This window comes from Citrus sinensis, chromosome 9, assembly GCF_022201045.2.
Source record: "Citrus sinensis cultivar Valencia sweet orange chromosome 9, DVS_A1.0, whole genome shotgun sequence".
Lineage (NCBI taxonomy): Eukaryota > Viridiplantae > Streptophyta > Magnoliopsida > Sapindales > Rutaceae > Citrus > Citrus sinensis.
In genome coordinates, this window is record NC_068564.1 from 17777812 (window position 1) to 17797872 (window position 20061).

General features: G+C 32.3%; 2 protein-coding genes across 6 annotated transcripts in view; one reads left to right on the forward strand and one right to left on the reverse strand.

The window, feature by feature from the left end:
- The window catches only part of LOC112496168 (paired amphipathic helix protein Sin3-like 3), a 75207-nt gene extending 72693 nt beyond the window's left edge, over nt 1-2514 (forward strand). For all 5 annotated transcript variants that reach the window (XM_025093356.2, XM_052433293.1, XM_052433292.1 and 2 more), the window contains exon 3: nt 1004-2514. In XM_025093356.2, the coding sequence (XP_024949124.2) occupies nt 1014-2285 (1272 nt within the window). In that variant the 5' untranslated portion in view covers nt 1004-1013 and the 3' untranslated portion in view covers nt 2286-2514. The remainder of the gene's footprint in view (nt 1-1003) is intronic.
- An 813-nt stretch (nt 2515-3327) lies between these two features.
- LOC102617163 (ER lumen protein-retaining receptor) lies at nt 3328-7270 on the reverse strand. Its single transcript, XM_006492999.4, has 6 exons — nt 6996-7270; nt 5782-6047; nt 5449-5564; nt 4018-4091; nt 3702-3765; nt 3328-3619 (listed from the first exon to the last, which is right to left on the reverse strand). The coding sequence occupies exons 1-6, from the start codon at nt 7084-7086 to the stop codon at nt 3583-3585; spliced, it is 648 nt and encodes a 215-aa protein (XP_006493062.1). The 5' UTR covers nt 7087-7270; the 3' UTR covers nt 3328-3582.
- Between the last annotated feature and the right edge of the window lie 12791 nt (nt 7271-20061).

The window sequence follows — 20061 nt, forward strand, 5'->3', positions numbered from 1 at the left end:
CTTCCGGGAAAGTATAAGAAAATTGTTAAACAGAAAAAAAAAAAAAAAAAAAAGCAACAACAAAAGAAGAATCAGGCTTTTGGGTATTTCCTATTTGTTAATTGTAAGTTGTTTACGTGTATGTGACAACAGAGGATATGAAGATAATTGCTTTTCCAAATGTGTCCACATGTTCAATTTATGTAGGCATTAGTTATTGTTGAATTCAAATCTGAATTAGTGTGTGGGGTTATTGTCCAATCAATGTTTTGTAATTCTGCATGCATTATTTATTAGTACCATATAAGCCCGGGGTTATTCTTTAGAAAGCAGCTTATAATTTGCCTAGGTACTTTAAGATCAAAGGTTTCCCCATACTTGATTAAATTAAACCGGAAATATTGTGTTGTTGTATATGATGATTTTTATTTAAGAAATGTAATTATATATGCAGATGTTTCAGAATGGAGATGATAATATTTTCTCAATATTTTTGGGTATATGTTTGTAAAATTAGAGAGCCTAAAAGTCTGAGGCACATTTATGGTATTTTGGTGGCATATATGCTGCAATTCCCTCTAGTTATTGCATCTCAAATCCCAATCAATAATAAAGTTCTATTTTAAAGAAATAAAAATATTGAAAAATCAGTAAGTGATTTATCAGAAGGGAAGAGTTTAATGGGGAACATTATTTAAATATTTCACTCCGACTTAACTTCTTAATTAACCCATTAACAAATTAATGTAACAAGCATTAATCAGCTATGTATATAAGTAGAAACTTTTTCACAAACCCTAATTCCTTCCACTAAAAGGATTCGTTAAGCTTCTCTATTAACTACTAAGGTACCTTCATAATTTAATTAATTCTTTTACTTTTTAACATGCATTGTCCTACTAGAAGCAAGAAAACTTGATGGAGCAATCCATTGTTAATGTTAATAAGCAATATCCTTTACTTCAAAACTTTAAACTTCTAACATGTTCAGTTTTTTCACCATGCAATGTACACAAATTTGCAGAGGCAATAAGATGATGAGCAGCACAAGCAGAGATGATCATCGCGATGATGATGATGATCTTAATGGTGTTTACTCACAGTTTCGAGCTTTCGCTCTAGCTGATTTAAGAGGTGCCGCTGTGGCTTTTCTCAAGGAAATGAGGAAGAGATTTCGAAAGCAACATGATGGTATTTTTGTCAGATTTTGTCAGCTCTTGAGTGATTTCACCAAAAGCAAAATCGACCGTGATAGTCTTGGACTGGAAGTAAAAGAGTTGTTTAAAGGGCACGATGACTTGATTCACAAGTATAATGTGTTTGTGCGCAATGAAGCAGATGATGAGGAAGATGGTGCTGGTGGTGGTAGTGATCATGATGACGACGACAATCACGAACCAGTAAATACACTTGTACCCGCGATTGATTTAGTGAAAAAGGTGAAGGCACGTTTTCAAAACGAAGAACAAGTCTATAAAAAGTTCTGGGAACTGTTGGCGGGAATTCGAGGAGAGCGGTTCTTGTTGCAGGAACTGAAAATGGAGGTTGCTAAGCTTTTTGGGGATGAGCATGGCGATTTGTATGAGGAGTTTGAGAGATATGTAGCACAGTGTGGAGAGCAGAAGCATGTTATAAAATCAATTCAAGATCTTGATCTCTCTAAATGCAAACAAGTTTCTCCTAGCTATTGGCGTTTGCCAGAGTACTATTGGATGCCGATGGCTAGCAATAGCTCAGAGATCGGTGACCAAGTTTTGAATGATAATTTAGTGTGTGCGAGTACAGGAACTGAGAGGAGTTCTTTCAAACAAAGACGAAGAACAAAGCAAGAGGAGGTGTTGTTTAAATGCGAAGATGATAGATTTGAGCTTGACCTGTTGTTGGGGTGGATGCATTCAGCTGCTGAGAATGTAGAGAAGCTGATGATCAAGATTGATGATCAGAATCAAGACAATGAGAAGAGTTCTAAGATCGAAATTGAAGGGCATTTGGGAATTAGTTATTTGAGGTGCATTGAGCGCTTGTACGCAGAGCATGGCCTTGATGTGATAGACAATTTGCATAAAAATCCAGAAACAGCATTGCCTGTTATATTGAAAAGCCTCAAGCAGAAGGTAGAAGAGTTGGTGGAGCGCCGATCGGATTGTAATAAGATTTGGGCACATGTTTGTGCTAAAAATCATGACAAGTTACAGGAGATGCAACGTGAGTTAAAGAACTCGAAAAGAGAAGATTTAGTGGCTAATGAAGAGAAATTGCAGAAAGAGGAAGAGATGAATTTGGATGTCGGTGGAAATAAACAATAAATTGTTCTCAATTCAGAAACTCAACTCTCTGTTACCCAAAACGTACGAAGACTGATGAAATGTTTTCGAAAAATATTTGGGTTATGTTCAGTTTTTACAAATAAAATTTTAAAGATCTTGCTAACCTATGCGTGTATTATCATAATTATGGTCAAGTACCATGGCCTGTGGCCTCTGTAAGTCATTGTCATCGGATAGGTCGTGGCCGCATATGGAAGATGTCTGCAAAGGATTCTGAACCTGGAATGAAGGCATCTTCAGATTCCGGACTCAGAATGAAGCATCTGAGGAGGGTTCTCATCGAATATCAAAATCCTGGCAAAGGATTCGTGTTGGACACCGGCGTCATTAGCCAAAGATTGTTCATCTGTGACGAAGCATCAACGGGGGGTTCTCATTGCACGTCAGAATCCTCCACGAAGGATTCATGTTGCAGAATGAAAGTCATCAGCTAAAAGATCATTCTTCTGTAAAGGTCTCCAGCGGCATATTGAAACTGTGTTTATTAACAACCATTGCACGTTTGATTTCTATTATATGCTACCCAAAAGTTCAATAAGTTTACAGATAGCTTCGCATCAATCAACAATGCTAAGTGTAATTTTATGCTATTTCCTTTGTCCAAATTTAAAGAAGAATATATAATTCAAAGTCTATTTGTATATTTGTGCTGAGCATAATCACTCTGTTTTCCCTCCCTTGCTAATTTATCATGCCGTCCTCTTTTGTGACTCCTGCTGTATCAACTAGATAGAAGTTTGAAGATAAAAATGCAATTATTTACTCAAATAACACTACTGTGGATTATTGTTTGATGTTTGTTTTTATCTTTACTGGTTACCATATTTTGGCCTTAACATCTAAAATCCTTGCATATAATGACATAAAATGAAAAGTAAGAAGAAAAAGATTCGAGCATTGTCCTGGTTCATGCACCAAAAGTATGAACAAATAATCAATTCCAAAACTTTGGCATGGACTGAAAGAATCCACAATATAACATGTATGTTTGAAATGCTGGCTCTAAACCACATAAAAAGACTAGCGAGTAACGGATAGCTACATTGTAGTTGAACAATTTGCATGATGAATCCACAACATAACATGTATGGTATTTGGAGTTTAAAACCCATTTGAGTTTGACATGATGAAAGTAAATAAGAACCAACATTTACCATGTTCACCTGAGCACTGAGCACCCAAAAAGGGGGATAAGAAAAGCAGAAAATGTCAAGCACCTATAACCTCACAACAACATATCCATGTGTGCTGCTCGCAACCTTGGTCTAATAATGCCTCAAGCTGGTAATTCAAGCTTTGCATTGTTCTTCCAGCTGCAAAAAATAAGGAAAAGATCAATATCAATGTAAACATCACATATGTTTTAATACAATTTGAAAAGAACAATTCACTTACCTTTGAAAGTAATAGTAAAAGAAATCTGCGTAGAGCAATGTCTGAACAAGCCCTGCTATCCAAGCTGCAAGAGAACAATCACGTAAATAAGGTGCTTACATGAGTATAACCAACTTATTGTCTGAAATCAATACCTCTTCCAAACCCAATGAAGCGAGAAATTAAAATAAATAAATAAATAAAAAGAAAGGAAAGAGAGAAAGACTTTTGAAAAAGTGTGACAATAAGATAACATCAAAATAGCAAGTGTGTATACGGTTGCAAAAGCTCACAAACAAAGAAAAAAGGAGTAAGGGAGAATGGGAGAGAATCATACTTATCCAATGGATGTAGTGATCCTCAGTGAAATAGCGATAAATCCAGTTTAATATGTACAATGCTCGGTATGCGCTGCACTAGGAGAAGCAACAAAGATAAGATACCATATTCAACCTAAAGAAAAGAAAACTGCTTGCAGAGTAGATAAGAGAAATGACAACACTATTTAGCATACTGCAGTAACTATTGGATGGTCGAATATCAATAGTTCGGACATAATCAGTCGCATCATGCTCTCACAACTTTATATACTTTTGCAGGACAAATAACTATGGTACTAAAACGGAAATGACCAAATATGACTACAATTTCTTCCTATTTATCACATATACCAAATAAGACAAGGTATACGGATAAACCTGTTATAGAAGACCGAACCTAAGTGATTAATGAGATAATTGGCTGTAATAAAGAATGCCTGTGTGTAGCAGACATGCAAATTCAACACATTGCAAAAATAAGGGTGAACATCAAACAGGCACACTTTTACTAGTTTTGTACCACTGGAAGGACACAAGCAAATAGCGGGATATAATACTACTGATCAAAAAAACTGGATATTAGTTATTTAAGAAAAAAAATGTTACGGTCAAGAAAATTTTCCATTGCAAAATGAAAAGCCATATCTTAAGTGATACATGCAAATCATAGAATAGAGTCAATACTGTTTCTGACATAGTTGATATAAATTCTGAACAACATAATTCTTTACCTTTTCTTTCCCCAAATCATCAGTAATATGGAATATGATCAATTGCAATTCATGTGAAATGAGTTTTAACACAGGAATTTAAACAAAGAAATGTGCTTTAAACACACTTTCAAAACAATTTTTTTGTTGCCTCACTTTAACTGTAAGTAAGATGCGAGCTCTTAGCATCCTTGATTAACGAAATGGGGCCTAAGATAGTACATTAATCTGTCATGCCATCTGTTCTTTTACTGAATTAAGTGTTTGTGAGTTTAATCTCCAATAAAAGATTCCGTTTTCCAGAAAACTTTATTACCCTCAATACCTATCTTGTTCTGACAGTAGTACATTCATTCAGAAAAGGAAATGATTTTGAAAGCATTTGAAGAAGCCAACTAAACGCTAAGACTAAAACAAGAAATTAGAGAATAGGAGAACATAGTTCTGATTGCATATCATCATAGTCAGATAGTGAGGAGTACCAAAGAAGGACATAGGAAAATCTAAAATTGACTACATTCCTGCAGAATAACACTATCAATACTACTTGAAAGAAGTATAATAAATTAAAATAATTGGATATCAGATGAGAATTCTAAATGAAAATCATAAATCAGAAGATACCAAGCGATATCATATTAAAGGCCCCAAAAAAAAAAAGTACCTCATTGATCACAAAATTATTAAAAAAAAAAAAACACCATCTCGTCAATCACAAAATTTAGAACAGCAATATACCCGAGGAGAAAAACATATTGTCCTGTCAAGTTATCGATATTTCTTGTTCTCTGCAACAATACAAGCTGAGGAAGTATGGCAACGGCTTCTAAATATAGAGAAAATGTCCACATTACCTGCCCAACAACTCTATTAGATGAGAAAGAGTGGTGGAAAAAGGCAAAAAAAGAAGGAAAAGATTAACTCGTTGACTTCATAATGGGTGGTAATTTACATATAATTACCAAACACTGCTTCTAAGTAAATTGACATAAATATTTCAAATCAGAAGAATATGCGAGCAACTGCAAGGAGAATCGCAGAAATATCCAACAATTAAATGTAAAGTAATACCTCTTTAAAGGTAAACCTCTCATTTATAAGTAAGGCCAGAACCAGGCAAGGCAGCACGATAAACCAATGGCGAAATGTGTCTTGGTCCTTATCATAAGATCTATGAACAATCTTATGGCGCTTTATGTACCAAACAATTGAGAAAGAGCTCCCCAGGAATATTAACTTCATTATAGTATTATAGAATGAAATGTAATTTGTAAATATATCCAAGTAGCGAGTAGCAAAGACGAGAGCGTAGAGTTCCTGAGTCTTCAGGGATATACCTACATAAAGCATAGAAGTAGAAACCTATGGAGTACACCAAATTAAGAGTAAAACACAGCTTTATTATAGTCATGAGCCCAAATATAATCTTATTTGAAATGTTAAGACATCACAATGGTTGGAAATGGACCAGCAATAATGGTGAAAATGGCAAGCCAACATAAAATACTTATCCAAAATAAACAAAATTTACATATAACACCAAAGATCTTAGTCATGTAACATCAGGGTTTCTACAAAAAGCTTTTGCCATTAAAAATTGATAAACAAAGAAATACTATCCTCAATAACATCTCAAAAGATGGGAATGGTAAAGAAGTAACGGAAAGCAATGTTGCAATTATAATAGCACAAGCTATATTAAATAAATATTAGCTGCTCTGGCTTATATGATCCGTAATTTCTATGCATGGCAACCTCTCTTGGTAGTCTGATGCACAATTTTGCACCAAACAAGTTTATTCCCAATCTTAGGGACGTCTTTGGAATATCGTAACCCAGATCCTCTACCAATTTAACCAACATAACTCTAATAACTCCAATTAGATACTGAGGAATAGCTCAGAAATCTTACTTTAATCGTCACTTGCAAGCTGACTAGCCTAGTTTATGTAATGACATGATAATTGAGACTTGCCCTCAGCATACTGAGCTTAGTCTAAGGCGGATAATTGGCCATGGAAACAAAAATTAGAGAGCGTTTTCAAAAAAAAAAAAAAAACTACCGAAGGAAAAGCAAAATTATCAAAATTAGACACAAACCCACCAAAATTTAAAGCTCTAGTACTTCAAAAACAACAAATGTATAAAAATCATATAGCAACCAGATACTAAAAATCTCATTTTCAATTATTTTCATAGCTATTATACAGATTAGACAATGTGAGATTAAATATTTAAAAAAACCACATGAAAAAAATAAATAAGGAATGAGGGTATGAAAGTACCAGCACAAGATTTGATGGTGTGGATCTTGAGGAGCAAAACAAGGACGCTGGCCAAATGGGTCATGTCCCCTGCTAACCTGAATATATTCATCTTTTTTTTTTCTTTTTCCTTACTTCTTTTTTTTGGAAAAATGTAATATTACAAAGTGTTTGGATCACCGGAATGTGATTTCTGGTAAATGTAAAGATGAAATTTCCTCAGATCTCCGGTTGATCCAACAGCCAGGGGAAGCTTTTCTCGACAGTTTTGCCTCTGGTTTTGGTGTTTTTGCAATTTAGCCCATTTCTTTTACACGATTTTAGGAGGAATGACAATTGATTGGGCTTCGTATTAGGCTTGGGCCTATAACTCAGATGATATATAAATATTTAGGTGGAGCTACTCAAAAACCTGCGTCTTTAAATAGCCCCCAAAAGGTTTAACCAGATGATTTTTAAGTTAACTTTTTTTTACAGGTGACCAAATTTAAATTTTTTTAAAAAATAAGGAAAATAAGGGGTTTGAAAATCAATTTTATGTCTTGCCCACCCCTACTTAAAAAAACATAATAATGCTTTTCGCACCTATTGCTAGAGAAAATTATGTAAAACAACAGTAATGATTAAAATATCTTTACACCCATATATTATGAACTGTCCACCTTTTAAATCTTGATTTATGATATAATTAATTTTTTAATAAAATTAAAATAATTATATGACAATGAAGTAATAAATCACCCAAGTTTATTACTAAAAGTATATTTGAAATTTAATTAACTCAATTATAATATTTTGTCATTTTTTATAATTTTAACAAAGGTAAAGATGTAAATATAATAACTGGTATTTGATAACAATTTCAAAGGGGTGTTAGGAGCTCAACTTAAAAGTTAAAAAAAAATTAGGAGTGCTAAATCATGTCATCATGTCACGTTTGTGAGGTATCAAATTTAAAATAAACCAAATTCAATCCATTTATTAAACGTGTCTAATCATGTTAACACACTTAATGCCGAAAAAAAATTAAAGTTAATTTAAACCATGACAAATATGTGGTAAAATTATTCTTAAATGGCTTAGAAATGGGTTGATATACTATAAATATGTTTATGACATTGATAATTATTTGTGTCATAAGCTAGTTCTCGAGATCTCTTGACATGAAATGACATTATTAATAAATATGTTGACACGAACACGACATGACTTATGATTATATCAATGCTTATCAACTCGAATATAAAAAATTCACATCATAGTTGTGTCATGTTATTGTGCCATGACCTATTTTATTACCTCTAGTTAAACCTTAATAGATTTGTTGTTAGAATTGTCAATTATCATTAATGAAGTTGAGTCAACTTTGTGTGTGTGTGTGTGTGCGCGCGAGCGCGTGTTTGTATGTGTGTGTGTGTGTGTGTGTGTGTGTTTTGAGAATAAAATAACACGCAAGAGAAGACACTCACCCACGAAAAACCACCTTAATTTGCGGGGCAATGTAAAGTCCTCCAAAGCAACTTTAACAGCCAAAACTATTTAATACTTCAAAACCGTTTCAAAAATCACATGAAAATGCTGTAGTTTTTGGATTATACACAGTGCCATCACTCTTTTAGTCCAAAGTTTCTGGCTTTATTTGCCAAATTTTCCTTTCCTTCGGTTTTTCTTGGTCATTTGATTTAATCATTTGAGTCTAATACTTCTGCATCATCACTTTTGATCAAAAACTAATGTACGAAATTTCAACATTTAAGTCTTAAATTATGTGAGAATTATCAAGTTAGTTATTAACTCATCATTTAATTTAATTTTATTTATATATTTATTTTAATTGTAATATGTTGGCAATCTAATTTTTTCCTCACTAATATGAACAAGATTCGAATCTTAAACCTCTTGTTTCCACTCAAGAGACTGTCATAATCATATCAATATTTAATTATTAATATTTAACATAATATGGTAATTATGTACTGATAAACTGTCACAATAGTTGAGAATCAAAATTTAAATTCCCAACATTTTATCTCTCCAAAATAGAAAATCTTCTAAAAGAAATGGACAACTTCAATTGAAGCCACTAGTAAATAAAACAAAACAAAATACAATAATTTTAAACTTATTGATTCATCACTTTTAGTAGATCAGAAATATTTGGCTTTTTGCCATTTTGCATCTCTTAATATCACAAGCGACAGGTATTATTTAAAATGTAAATTTAAGACAAATATTAATAGACTTCTTTTCAAATTTTCTAAGCTTCTTAAGGTGGACAAAATAACAGAATTTAAAACTATGGTCTCGAACCTAATAAAATCGGCTAATACTGACAAAATGATCATGAAATAAATAAGTCAGATCAGTGGCTAATGCCGCCTAATGGGAACGCTAATGGGAACCAAATTGGGAGGAGATAAAAAGGCCACCATTGTTCGACAAGGATCCGCTCTCTTCGGATGGGAATGCAGATCGAGAAGCATATAAGCAACAAAAGTCTGATTTTCAGCCCGCTCTTCGTACTCATGGTTTCCTTCTACCACCATTATTGGAACTCTAGACAATACAGGCTGCATATACCTGTTAGCAATTAAGCAAATGTTTCCAGTATTGATACCGTGAGCTGAACTATGCCTCCACATTTGATCAGAATATGATGTACATTTCAAAACTTGAAGTTTTACGTGTTAGAGAAAAATCAGTTTTTTTAAAAATTTTTATAAAACCTTTTAAGATCGCTCTCATGCAATATATAAGAATTTGTAATCTATAAATTGTACCTTAAAAATTCGATTTAGCTTTTTCCGCTGAAGTGATTTAGGCTCCCAGATCACGATCCGTTACCACCACTCCTGTTAGATCACGATCCGTCACCACCACGCTTGTCAGATCACGAACTGTCATCAATGATCTTCCAGGTTATGACTTAGGTTTGATCTGCACTTGACGTGTGATCCCTTTATCACTACTAAAGCAACTAGCACGAGAAAATTTTTCTCTCAACAATAGAGAGAAAAATCTTTTTCTCTGATCTGTATAAAGTGGCTGCTCCCTTTTTCTTTAGAGAAAATAAGCCTTTTTATATCTCCCTTTAATGAAAACCCCAAGCTCCAAATAATGAAAATCAAAACTCACGTTACTTATTTTTTTTATAAGGGACCCACCTTGTAAAATAACATAAAGCCCCTTACACACAAGCTAATTAAATAGAGCCTCCCACTAAATGATATATTTAAGTTTTTGACCCAAATAGCTAGTTATCTTGCTTATTAATCTAGTAGTGATGCAGTCAATTAAATGAGCTAACCCGGTGATGATTTGGGAACATACAATAGTGGTTATAACAATTAGGCCTGTAATTAAAATAGCCTAATTATTTAATTCCAAATCTACTCCACTAAAAGATTGCAATTGACCTCCATAATTGTATGCTTGAATAATAATTCATCCCAAGCCACATTGATTTCTTTACTGCACAATCATTTGTACCACATCATTAATTAAATCGATATCTCAACTGTCCAATCAATTTAATTACATCTTGTTCTTTGATATTTACTGGTTTTCTCTAATGATCATTTTCAACATACTAAATATGTTGACACACTCTGGCCAGAAAATTCTATGATCAAGTGCCAAAAACCCATCAAGAGATGTGTTGTACAAATTCTATATTGTTAATGCATAACTCCAATACTCATAATTGCTCCCACCAAGATACTGGGTAATCTTGACCACAAGAATGTGTCGTGTCCATTGGTAACTCAAATGAAATAACAATTACAATCATGAAATCATAATTAAATCAAGATTAAAATTACAGTAAAATCAATGCCTATGAGATTTAATAAGTCTGATAGTCATTTCAAGGTTAATTAAATTCATACATGATTAAGACAAATCATTCAATGAATTCATTACAGTCTATACCTAAATAAAGTGCCTAACTTTATTTATCAACTGCGAACTAAATTTATTTAATCATAAGATAATTTATATTTATGTCTTCTGTGAATCCACATGGTGATCACATAAATACATATAATATGATTAAATGGACTTTGATCAAAATATTAATGCAATTAAGATATTTGAATTCTTAACATGAATATGTTAATAATTTTGATTTTGGTGATAACAAACTTTGAATAGTTTTTTATAAAATGTTGGAGCTATTTCTTAAATAAACAAATGCCTTATAATCATTCCAATTATATTCATAAAAGATGGACTTTCAAATTAGAAAATGATTCTCTGCAAAATCTGGTTTAAAATGTGATTCTGGAAATAAACGGTGAATCGTTTTCTTTTAAACGGTTAACCGATTAAAACCATAGAGCAACATATTACCTAAGCTCTAACCGATTAAGAAAAACGAAAAACACAAAAAGCTGGGAAAGCTACTGGAATTTAACGGTGAACCATTTATTTAAACGGTTAACCGATAAAATCCAGAATTGAAGATTGTACTCATCTGGCACCATTTAACAAAATCGGATAAGGCTATTTTGTTTTGCAGGTTACTGGAAACAAACGGCGAACCGTTTATTACAAATGGTTAACCGATAATTTTCAGAGAGGTCATTTCATGCAAATCCTTAACCGTTTAATGTAAACGGATAACTGATGTTCATCTTGCAGGTCTCTGGAATTTAACGGCGAAAGGTTAACCCTAAACGGCAAATCGTTTATTTGAAAATTAGCCCAACGGTAACATGGACCAGATGAAACAGTTAAGTGTTAATGTCTAACGGCGAACCGTTTTCGAGTAGACAGTCTATAACGGCTAGTTTCTTAGCTCCAGTTATAAATAAGCTCATTCAAAATCAAACAAGATTGATCACAACACGACCATTGAGCTTATATTCGAGAATACAATCTTCATAGAGCTTTAAAACACATTCTTGCTTCATCTATTCACACATTGGGCATTAATTTGTAATCTTAAATATTGTGTGAGAGAAAAATAATTTTTAATCTTTTACTTTGAGTGATTGTAAGTGTTGGGATACACTTGGGTTAAGAGATTGGGGATAATCTCTTGTTGTAAAGGTTCATTAACACCTTGGAAGTCAAGTGTAAGCATTTGAAGCATTGGAGGCTTGCTTAGTGAAATCCTCAAGCCCGGAAAGCTTGGAGGCGTGGACGTAGGCGAGGTTGGCCGAACCACGTAAAAATCTCTGTGTTTGAATCTCTCTTCCCTTATTTTTTTATATTGTAATTGATTTAATTGATATTCCATTAAATTCATTTTAGATTTGCTTGATAATTTGTTTTAGAATCAAATAATTTTTAGAATCAAATAATTTTTAGAATCCCAATTCACCCCCCTCTTGGGTTGCACACTTGTATTTCATGAATAAAATACCTCATTAATTTTATTAATTAGAAAAAAATATTTATTACAATTAAATAAACACATATGCTTTTAAATAACATATTTTCCCAACATTACCTTCCCCAATAATCCCAACGAGGCTGATAGGTTTCGTAAATGGGAGAATTTGCAAACGAGCAAGAGTAGCAATCGAATCCAGTTCCATTAGTTAGATACAAGTTGGCATAAGTTACATCACCAACCAATAAAATAAGATCAGGACGGTTGCTAATCATGTGACTAACCGTTGATGTTGTATTATAAGTGAGGCCTACATCTCCAACAATTGCAATTCTGCTGGGGTAACTCGTGGGACTGGAATCCGGCATTGTCCTAAAATAATAGGTACCACTCATTGCCGGTATAGAAGGATCTCCACATTGATAATAGTATAGGGTGTCAGGTTTCAAGCTTGCCAAACAACATAACGAGTAAAGGATTCTGACAAAGATATTAACAATTTGATGCTCTATATATTGTATATCAATCTGGAACAGAATTTTGTTAAGAATCAAATTATATATACATGTGAGACGAACATTGTGTATGATTCCAGAGGTGTAGTTTTGAAGGCCTAAAAAAAGGATAAAGTTGATTGGAAACTAGTGAATGGCATGTTGCTCTACGATTCAATTGGGATCTTAGTGTTCCATATCGAACAACACTTGTTACACTTTTGGGATTTAATGATTTTATGTTGTTACCAATTTGGAATTCCCCTGCAAATTCATTAATCCAAACAATATACATCATCAGTCTGCCACCAAAATCAAAATTTGAATAACAATGACAAAATATCAAATTTGATTTGAGTTAACCTCTCAATTTTAGTATAGGCAGATGTAGGCTTATTAATTATGTATTCTGATGAAAATTTTTCTTATCTATATATACGCAGAGGGCTGCAACTAAGTTCACAAGCAAGGAAATTTCAATTTATTTGTGTCTTTCTTTTGTCCAGTGTCATGACATTATAGTATCAGAGCAGCTCTGCGTGTTAGCGTTGGTGGGCCAAACCTCAGCGAGGACGCTGAGTCCCTAAGAGGGAGTGTATGTAACACCCTAGGTAAATCCCACATCAGCAAAGCACGGGAGAGATGTTGAGTTTATAAGGGGTGATCCACACCTTAATTGGCAAGACGAGTCGAACAAAACCATGCAGGTCTTGTTAAGGCCCAAAGCGGACAATATCTTATCAGGTCAAGATTAAGTCATGACATTAGTACCTAACACCCTAGGCGAATCCCAAATCGGTAAAGCATGGGAGAGATGTTGAGTTTATAACGGATGATCCACACCTTAATTGACAAGACGCGTTTTAAGGTGTATCGGCGCCTCAGGAACAAAACTGTGCTAGGCGAATCACACATCGGCAAAGCACAGGAGAGATGCTGGGTTTATAAGGGGTGATCCACACCTTAATTGACAAGACACGTTTTGAGGTATATCGGCGCCCTAGGAACAAAACTGTGCTAGGCGAATCCCACATCGGTAAAGCACGGGAGAGATGCTGGGTTTTTAAGGGGTGATCCACACCTTAATTAGCAAGACGCATTTTGAGGTGTATCGGCGCCCTAGGAACAAAACTGTGCGAGCCTTGTTAAGGCCTAAAGCAGACAATATCTTGTCAGGTCTGGGTTGGGTCATGACATTATGATATCAAAGCGGTTTCGCGTATCCTCTTGAGCGATAGTGGGGCAAACCTAAGCGAAGGCACTGAGTCCCCATGGGGGGTGTATGTAACACCCTAGGCGAATATCACATCAGCAAAGCACTAGAGAGATGTTGAGTTCATAAGGGGTGATCCACACCTTAATTGGCAAGACGCATTTTGGGATGTATGGGCGCTCCAGGAACAAAATCGTGCGGACATTGTTAAGGCCCAAAGCGGAAAATATCTTGCCTAATCAAGGTTGGGTCACGATAACCTTAATTTAACATGTATACATATATAGATATGTGTGTGTGTGTGTGTGTGTGTGTGTGTGTGTGTGTGTGTGTGTGTGTGTGTGTATAGAGTCATTCTCTCATGCGGCACCATCATTTTTTTTTCATCAGGACACATTGTTAAATCATATGACTTAATAACGTATCCACATAAAGAAAAAATGAAGACGCCTGAGAATATTTATGTGTTTGTATATATAATATACATACATAAAGTGGATAATCTTATCTTGATCTACAACATCATAATGAGCAACGAGAATGAGTATCACAGGGCTGCAAGTTGCTTAATTTTGCGCCATTGTATTTACCCCAAATTTCAAAAACAAAATAAAAAATTATCTGCCATGGTCCAGTCGTATGTCATGCCTAAACAATTTGCTTTCTGATTATGAAAGCAAAAGTTTCATTGTTTTGCGTCCAAGAACAGAAAACTCCATTATCATATGTTACCCACAAGCAAAATAAAATAATAAAGTCAAGCTTATTTTTAGCTTCGTCCGCCCACAAACTCTCTAGAACATTATCTCATTGAAGGTCAAGAATTCAGCCTTAATCTAATTTTGATATAATTAATAACTATTAGATTAGAATATACTAACTTTTTATAATTTTTTTTATCACATTTGTATGTATAACAATATACGATTAGAATTTAATTAGTTTTATATTCTTATTAAATAATTATTAATTATAACTTTTGAAAAATTAGTAAAAATATCACTTCAGCATTGATTCCAAATCGCCATTGTATTTATTATTCTTCAATCTACTTTGTTATTTAAAAAAAAAAATCAATCTATTATTCTTTCAATGTAGGTGGGATACATTTTATAATGCTTGGTGCTTACGTTTCCTTCGACAAATCAGGTGAAAATCAATTTTTCCTTCTTGTTGTGTACATGATATTACTCCAGCTAGGCATGATCATAAATTATATAGGTTAGAGTTTTACATTTCTATATACATAACAGGGGATCAATATAAATGGTTGGAAGAAGACTTGGCCAATGTTGATAGAGAAGTGACTCCGTGGTTGGTGGCGACATGGCATGCTCCTTGGTACAACACCTATAAGGCACGTTACAGAGAAGCGGAATGTATGAGGGTAGCAATGGTAGACTTGCTATACAAGTATGGTGTTGACATAGTGTTTAATGGACATGTAAGTGAAAGTAAAACCTCATCCTGTTGCAATGCCTTGTGATTGACGTTATCCATTTAATCAAAGGGGTTTTGCCTTGGGGGGAAAATTAGCAGGTTCACGCATATGAGAGGTCAAACAGAGTATATAACTACACATTGGATCCTTGTGGTCTGATACATATCACTGTTGGTGATGGTGGTGATCGAGAAAAAATGGCAGTACCACATGCTGATGAACCTGGAAACTGTCCAGAACCATCAACCACGCCGGATAAAATTTTGGGTGGTGGCAAATTTTGTGGTTTCAATTTTACATTAGGGCCAGCAGCTGGTAAGTTCTGCTGGGACCGACAGCCAGATTATAGTGCTTTTAGGGAAAGTAGTTTTGGCCATGGCATACTAGAGGTCTCTTTCTCACTTACTATCTCAATTTTGTGAACACGCAGACAATAAGTGTTTGAATACTAATAGCAATATTTGGCTTGCAGGTAAAAAATGAGACTCATGCTTTGTGGACTTGGCATCGGAATCAAGACTTCTATGGAGCTGTCGGTGATCAGATTTATATAGTGAGGCAGCCTGATTGGTGCCCTGTTGAACCAAAGGTAATGAAGCTTTAGATACATTAAACATGGCTTTTCCCACTAATTTCACTTGAGCTATTTTTGTTAATGCATAATCTTTCTTATTTCACAAGGAAAGAAATGTAGTTGCATATAAAAATGCTCTAAGATGTTTATGTGATAGTCTAATTTTTGGATGTTAGTTGTGTAGAATTGTATGTAGAATATTGTTTTCTCTAAATAGTAATATTATTGATTTAATTTGTTATTTTTGTAATCCTTGGTGAAAACACAGGCATACAGACTCAATGAACCACAAACACAAAAGCAATGAACTAGAACCACAAAAGGCAAAGAGAAGATGGATAAGCAGATAATGATGGAACACCAAAGGGGCGTCATTCACTATTTCATTTGCAAAGTCCTGAAAAACATATGATTTATTTTAGAGGTAAAGAATCCCTCATTGGACACATATATATTATTCAGAAATTAAAAGAAAAAAAGGAATTTCAAAGCATTTCCATATGGAGCCAAACTATAGAAGTATGTCTTTGACGTGTCTGTGACGGTAAATTAGTAAAAGAAAAGTTGACAGCAAATTAGCAGTGTTAAATTGAATAAACAAATTTAATTCAAATCGAATTGTAAATGAAGTGGATTAAAATTCGATAGATTCGAATTCGATTCATTTAATAAATGAAATCTTGAGATTCGAATTTGATTCATTTATTTATTTACTGTACAAAATTAAATGAAAAGAATCGAATTTGGATTCATTTACAATTCGCGTATGAATAATTATTTAACTTTTATCTTATTATTATAACTTATAATTACAAAACTATCCTCCAATTTTTTAAATTTATGCATAAAAATTTAATGTTAAATAACTAATTGAATTAAATGGATAATAAATGAATAGACTCATATTCGACTAATTTATGAACTATTTATTAAACAAATTCTAAAAATATTAAATGAATCAATGACCTCAAACTCATATTCGATTCGTTTATTTAGCAAATTGAATCAAATTAAATTTACCCATTTATTAAATGAATTAATTTCTTCAAAACCCAACCCATTTAAATTGAATAAATGATACCCGAACAACCCATTTAAAAAAATAGAAATATGACTATTTTATAACATATTCATAGTATTTTTATAAGTTTTTGTACCATTTATAAATTTAAAACTATCACAATGATTTACTTCATTTAAGTGCAATTTTCACTTTTTTCCCTTTTTTTTAAATAAATTTTTCACATTAAAAAATGTAATTTTTTATTTATTAACCGTATAATGTACCGGTACCATGCATGCGCTGTATGAGATGCAGCGCTCCATGGTAGGTTGACTCGTATATATATGTATGTATGCGTGTGTTTTGTATATATTTATACCCATTCTGGGTTGAGAATGAAATAACACGCAAGAGAAGAGACTCACACTCACCCACGAAAAAACAGCTTAATTTGCGGGGCAAGGTAAAGTCCTACGAACCAACTTTAACAGCCAAAAATATTAAAACTTAAAAACCGTTTCAAAAATCACATGAAAATGCTGCGGACTTTGGATTATACACAGTGCCATCACTCTTTTAATCCAAAGTTTCTGGCTTTATTTGCCAAATTTTCCTTTCCTTCGGTTTTTCTTAGTCGTTTGATTTAATCATTTGAGTCTAAAACTTCTTCATCATCACTTTTGATCAAGAACTAATGCAAGAGATTTCAACATTTAAGTCTCAAATTATGTGAGAATTACCAGGTTAGTTATTAACTGCATTATTTAATTTAATTTATTTTTATTTATATATATATATTAGTTATAATATGTTGGCAACCTAATTTTTTCCTCACTAATATGAATAGGATTTGAATCTTAAACCTCTTGTTTCCATTCAAGAGATATTACTAATTAAATTACCTGTCATAATTAAATCAATATTTAATTTTTAATGTTTAACATGATATGGTAATTATATACTGATAAATTATCATAATAGTTGAGAATCAAAGTTTGGATCCCTAAAATTTTATCTCTGCAAAACAGAAAATCTTCTAAAAAAAGGGACAACTTCAATTGATGCCACTACTAAATCAAATAACATAAAATACAATAATTTTAAACTTACCGATTCATCACTTTTAGTAGATAAAAAATATTCGGATTTTTGCCATTTTGCATCTTTTAATATCACAATCCATAGGTATTATTTAAAATATAAATTTAAGATAAATATTAATGGACTTCTTTTCAAATTTTATAAGATTCTTAAGATGGATAAAATAACAGAATTTAAAACTATAGTCTCAAACCTAATGAAATCAGCTAGTACTGACAAAATGATCATGAAATAAATAAGTCAGATCAGTGGCTAAGGGGGACCAAATTGGGAGGAGATAAAAAGGCAACCTTTATTTAAAGGGTTCCTTTATGATGCTGTAATTTTTTTTACAACATCAATAATATTTTTAATTGTGCATCATTGGATTTAATCAATGGTACACAATATTTATAGGTAAAAATAAAAATAAAAAATAATGGGAAACGGTTAACAAACGTGTAAGGGGTGGAGAAGTTTGTAAAATAACTATGACCACCCTTAGAGTTTGAAATAATTTCACTTAAATAGCATATTTTATTTAAAATTATTTTTCAATCCCCTTTTAAATTTGAAATGTGATAATCTTTTTTAAATAAATCTTCCAAAATCTATTACCATTAAGTATAAAATATAATGGTAGGTTATTTAACACAAATCAAATAAATAAGTTGCAATTGCAAAATTTATATATGATATAACACTGATAAATAACACAACTAAGTACATATAGTTAAGTAAATGTCATAGTTACATCAATAAACTCATTGTTGAGATTGCTTGTAACATAAAAATTATTTGATCACACATGTTTTAATAAAATTTAATATCGTATATTAAAATACTCATTATTTTATATAATATTAAGGGTTATTGTATAACTGATCATGAAGTATATATCATTTTTAACACCCATTTAACATACTTATTTTCTATACTTTATATTTATCTTACAGTTAATATCCTTACATAGTGGGAGTTTTAAGTTTTATAAGCTTATATATTTTCATTTTATTTTCAAATATCAGTTTGTTAATTTCATAAAAGTTAAATCGAATATATATTCCTAATGATTTTAGTTTATGAATCGTGAAAGATTATTTTATTGATATCCTTAGATTGTAATTATAAAATTTTATGTTATGAAGAGTCATTACTTTTGTTATAATAGTTAATAGTGACAATAAATAAAATATTGCCTCCGATAATATTTACGTGGGAAAAAAAGTGAAAGAAAATTATTTATATTTTTAGATTTTTATTGACATGGTAGAAAATTATCTGAGCCTTATAAAATTTAACTTTCACAAGCTTGTTTTCATTTTATTTTCAAATGTCACTTTATTAATTTCATAAAAGTTAAATCTAACACATATTCCTAATTAATTTTAGTGTATGAATTATGAAAGATTATTTTATTGTTATTCTTTGATAGTAATTATAAAATTTTTATATTACGAAGAGTCATTACTTTTATTATGATAATTAATAGTGACAATAAATAAAATATCACATCAAATAATATTTAATGGACAAAATGAGGAAAAAAAATCATTGCATGTTTTTATATTTCCATTATAAAGATATGGTTTGGGATACTTTAACTTAAAATTTTGACACAATATTTAAGCCACTAATATATCATAATCTAATTGTTGATATTGAAAGTCAAAGCAATATTTCATAATGTTATATCCTCCACCATTGAATTGCATGAAATAAATAGTTTAATTTTTTGTTAAAAATTTAAATCAAAATATTTCTCACTCTATAGTTATATAGACATATATATATTTCAATAATAATTGGTAAATAAAATATTTCTCATTTGTTGTGACTCATATAGTATTATTAATAAAACAAATATAAAATAGTTATTGAAATGTCTTCTATTATCATTGTTGTTTAGGTATTAATGGTTTGTAATTAAATTCATACAATACA

Excerpts from the sequence above, each read along its gene's own strand:
- LOC102617163 (XM_006492999.4), bottom strand. The coding sequence starts at position 7,086 with ATGAATATATTCAGGTTAGCAGGGGACATGACCCATTTGGCCAGCGTC. Across the intron at positions 6,048-6,995 it reads CACCATCAAATCTTGTGCTG|GTATATCCCTGAAGACTCAG; the intron begins GTACTTTCATAC and ends TGCTTTATGTAG. Across the intron at positions 3,766-4,017 it reads TCACTACATCCATTGGATAA|CTTGGATAGCAGGGCTTGTT; the intron begins GTATGATTCTCT and ends GTTCTCTTGCAG.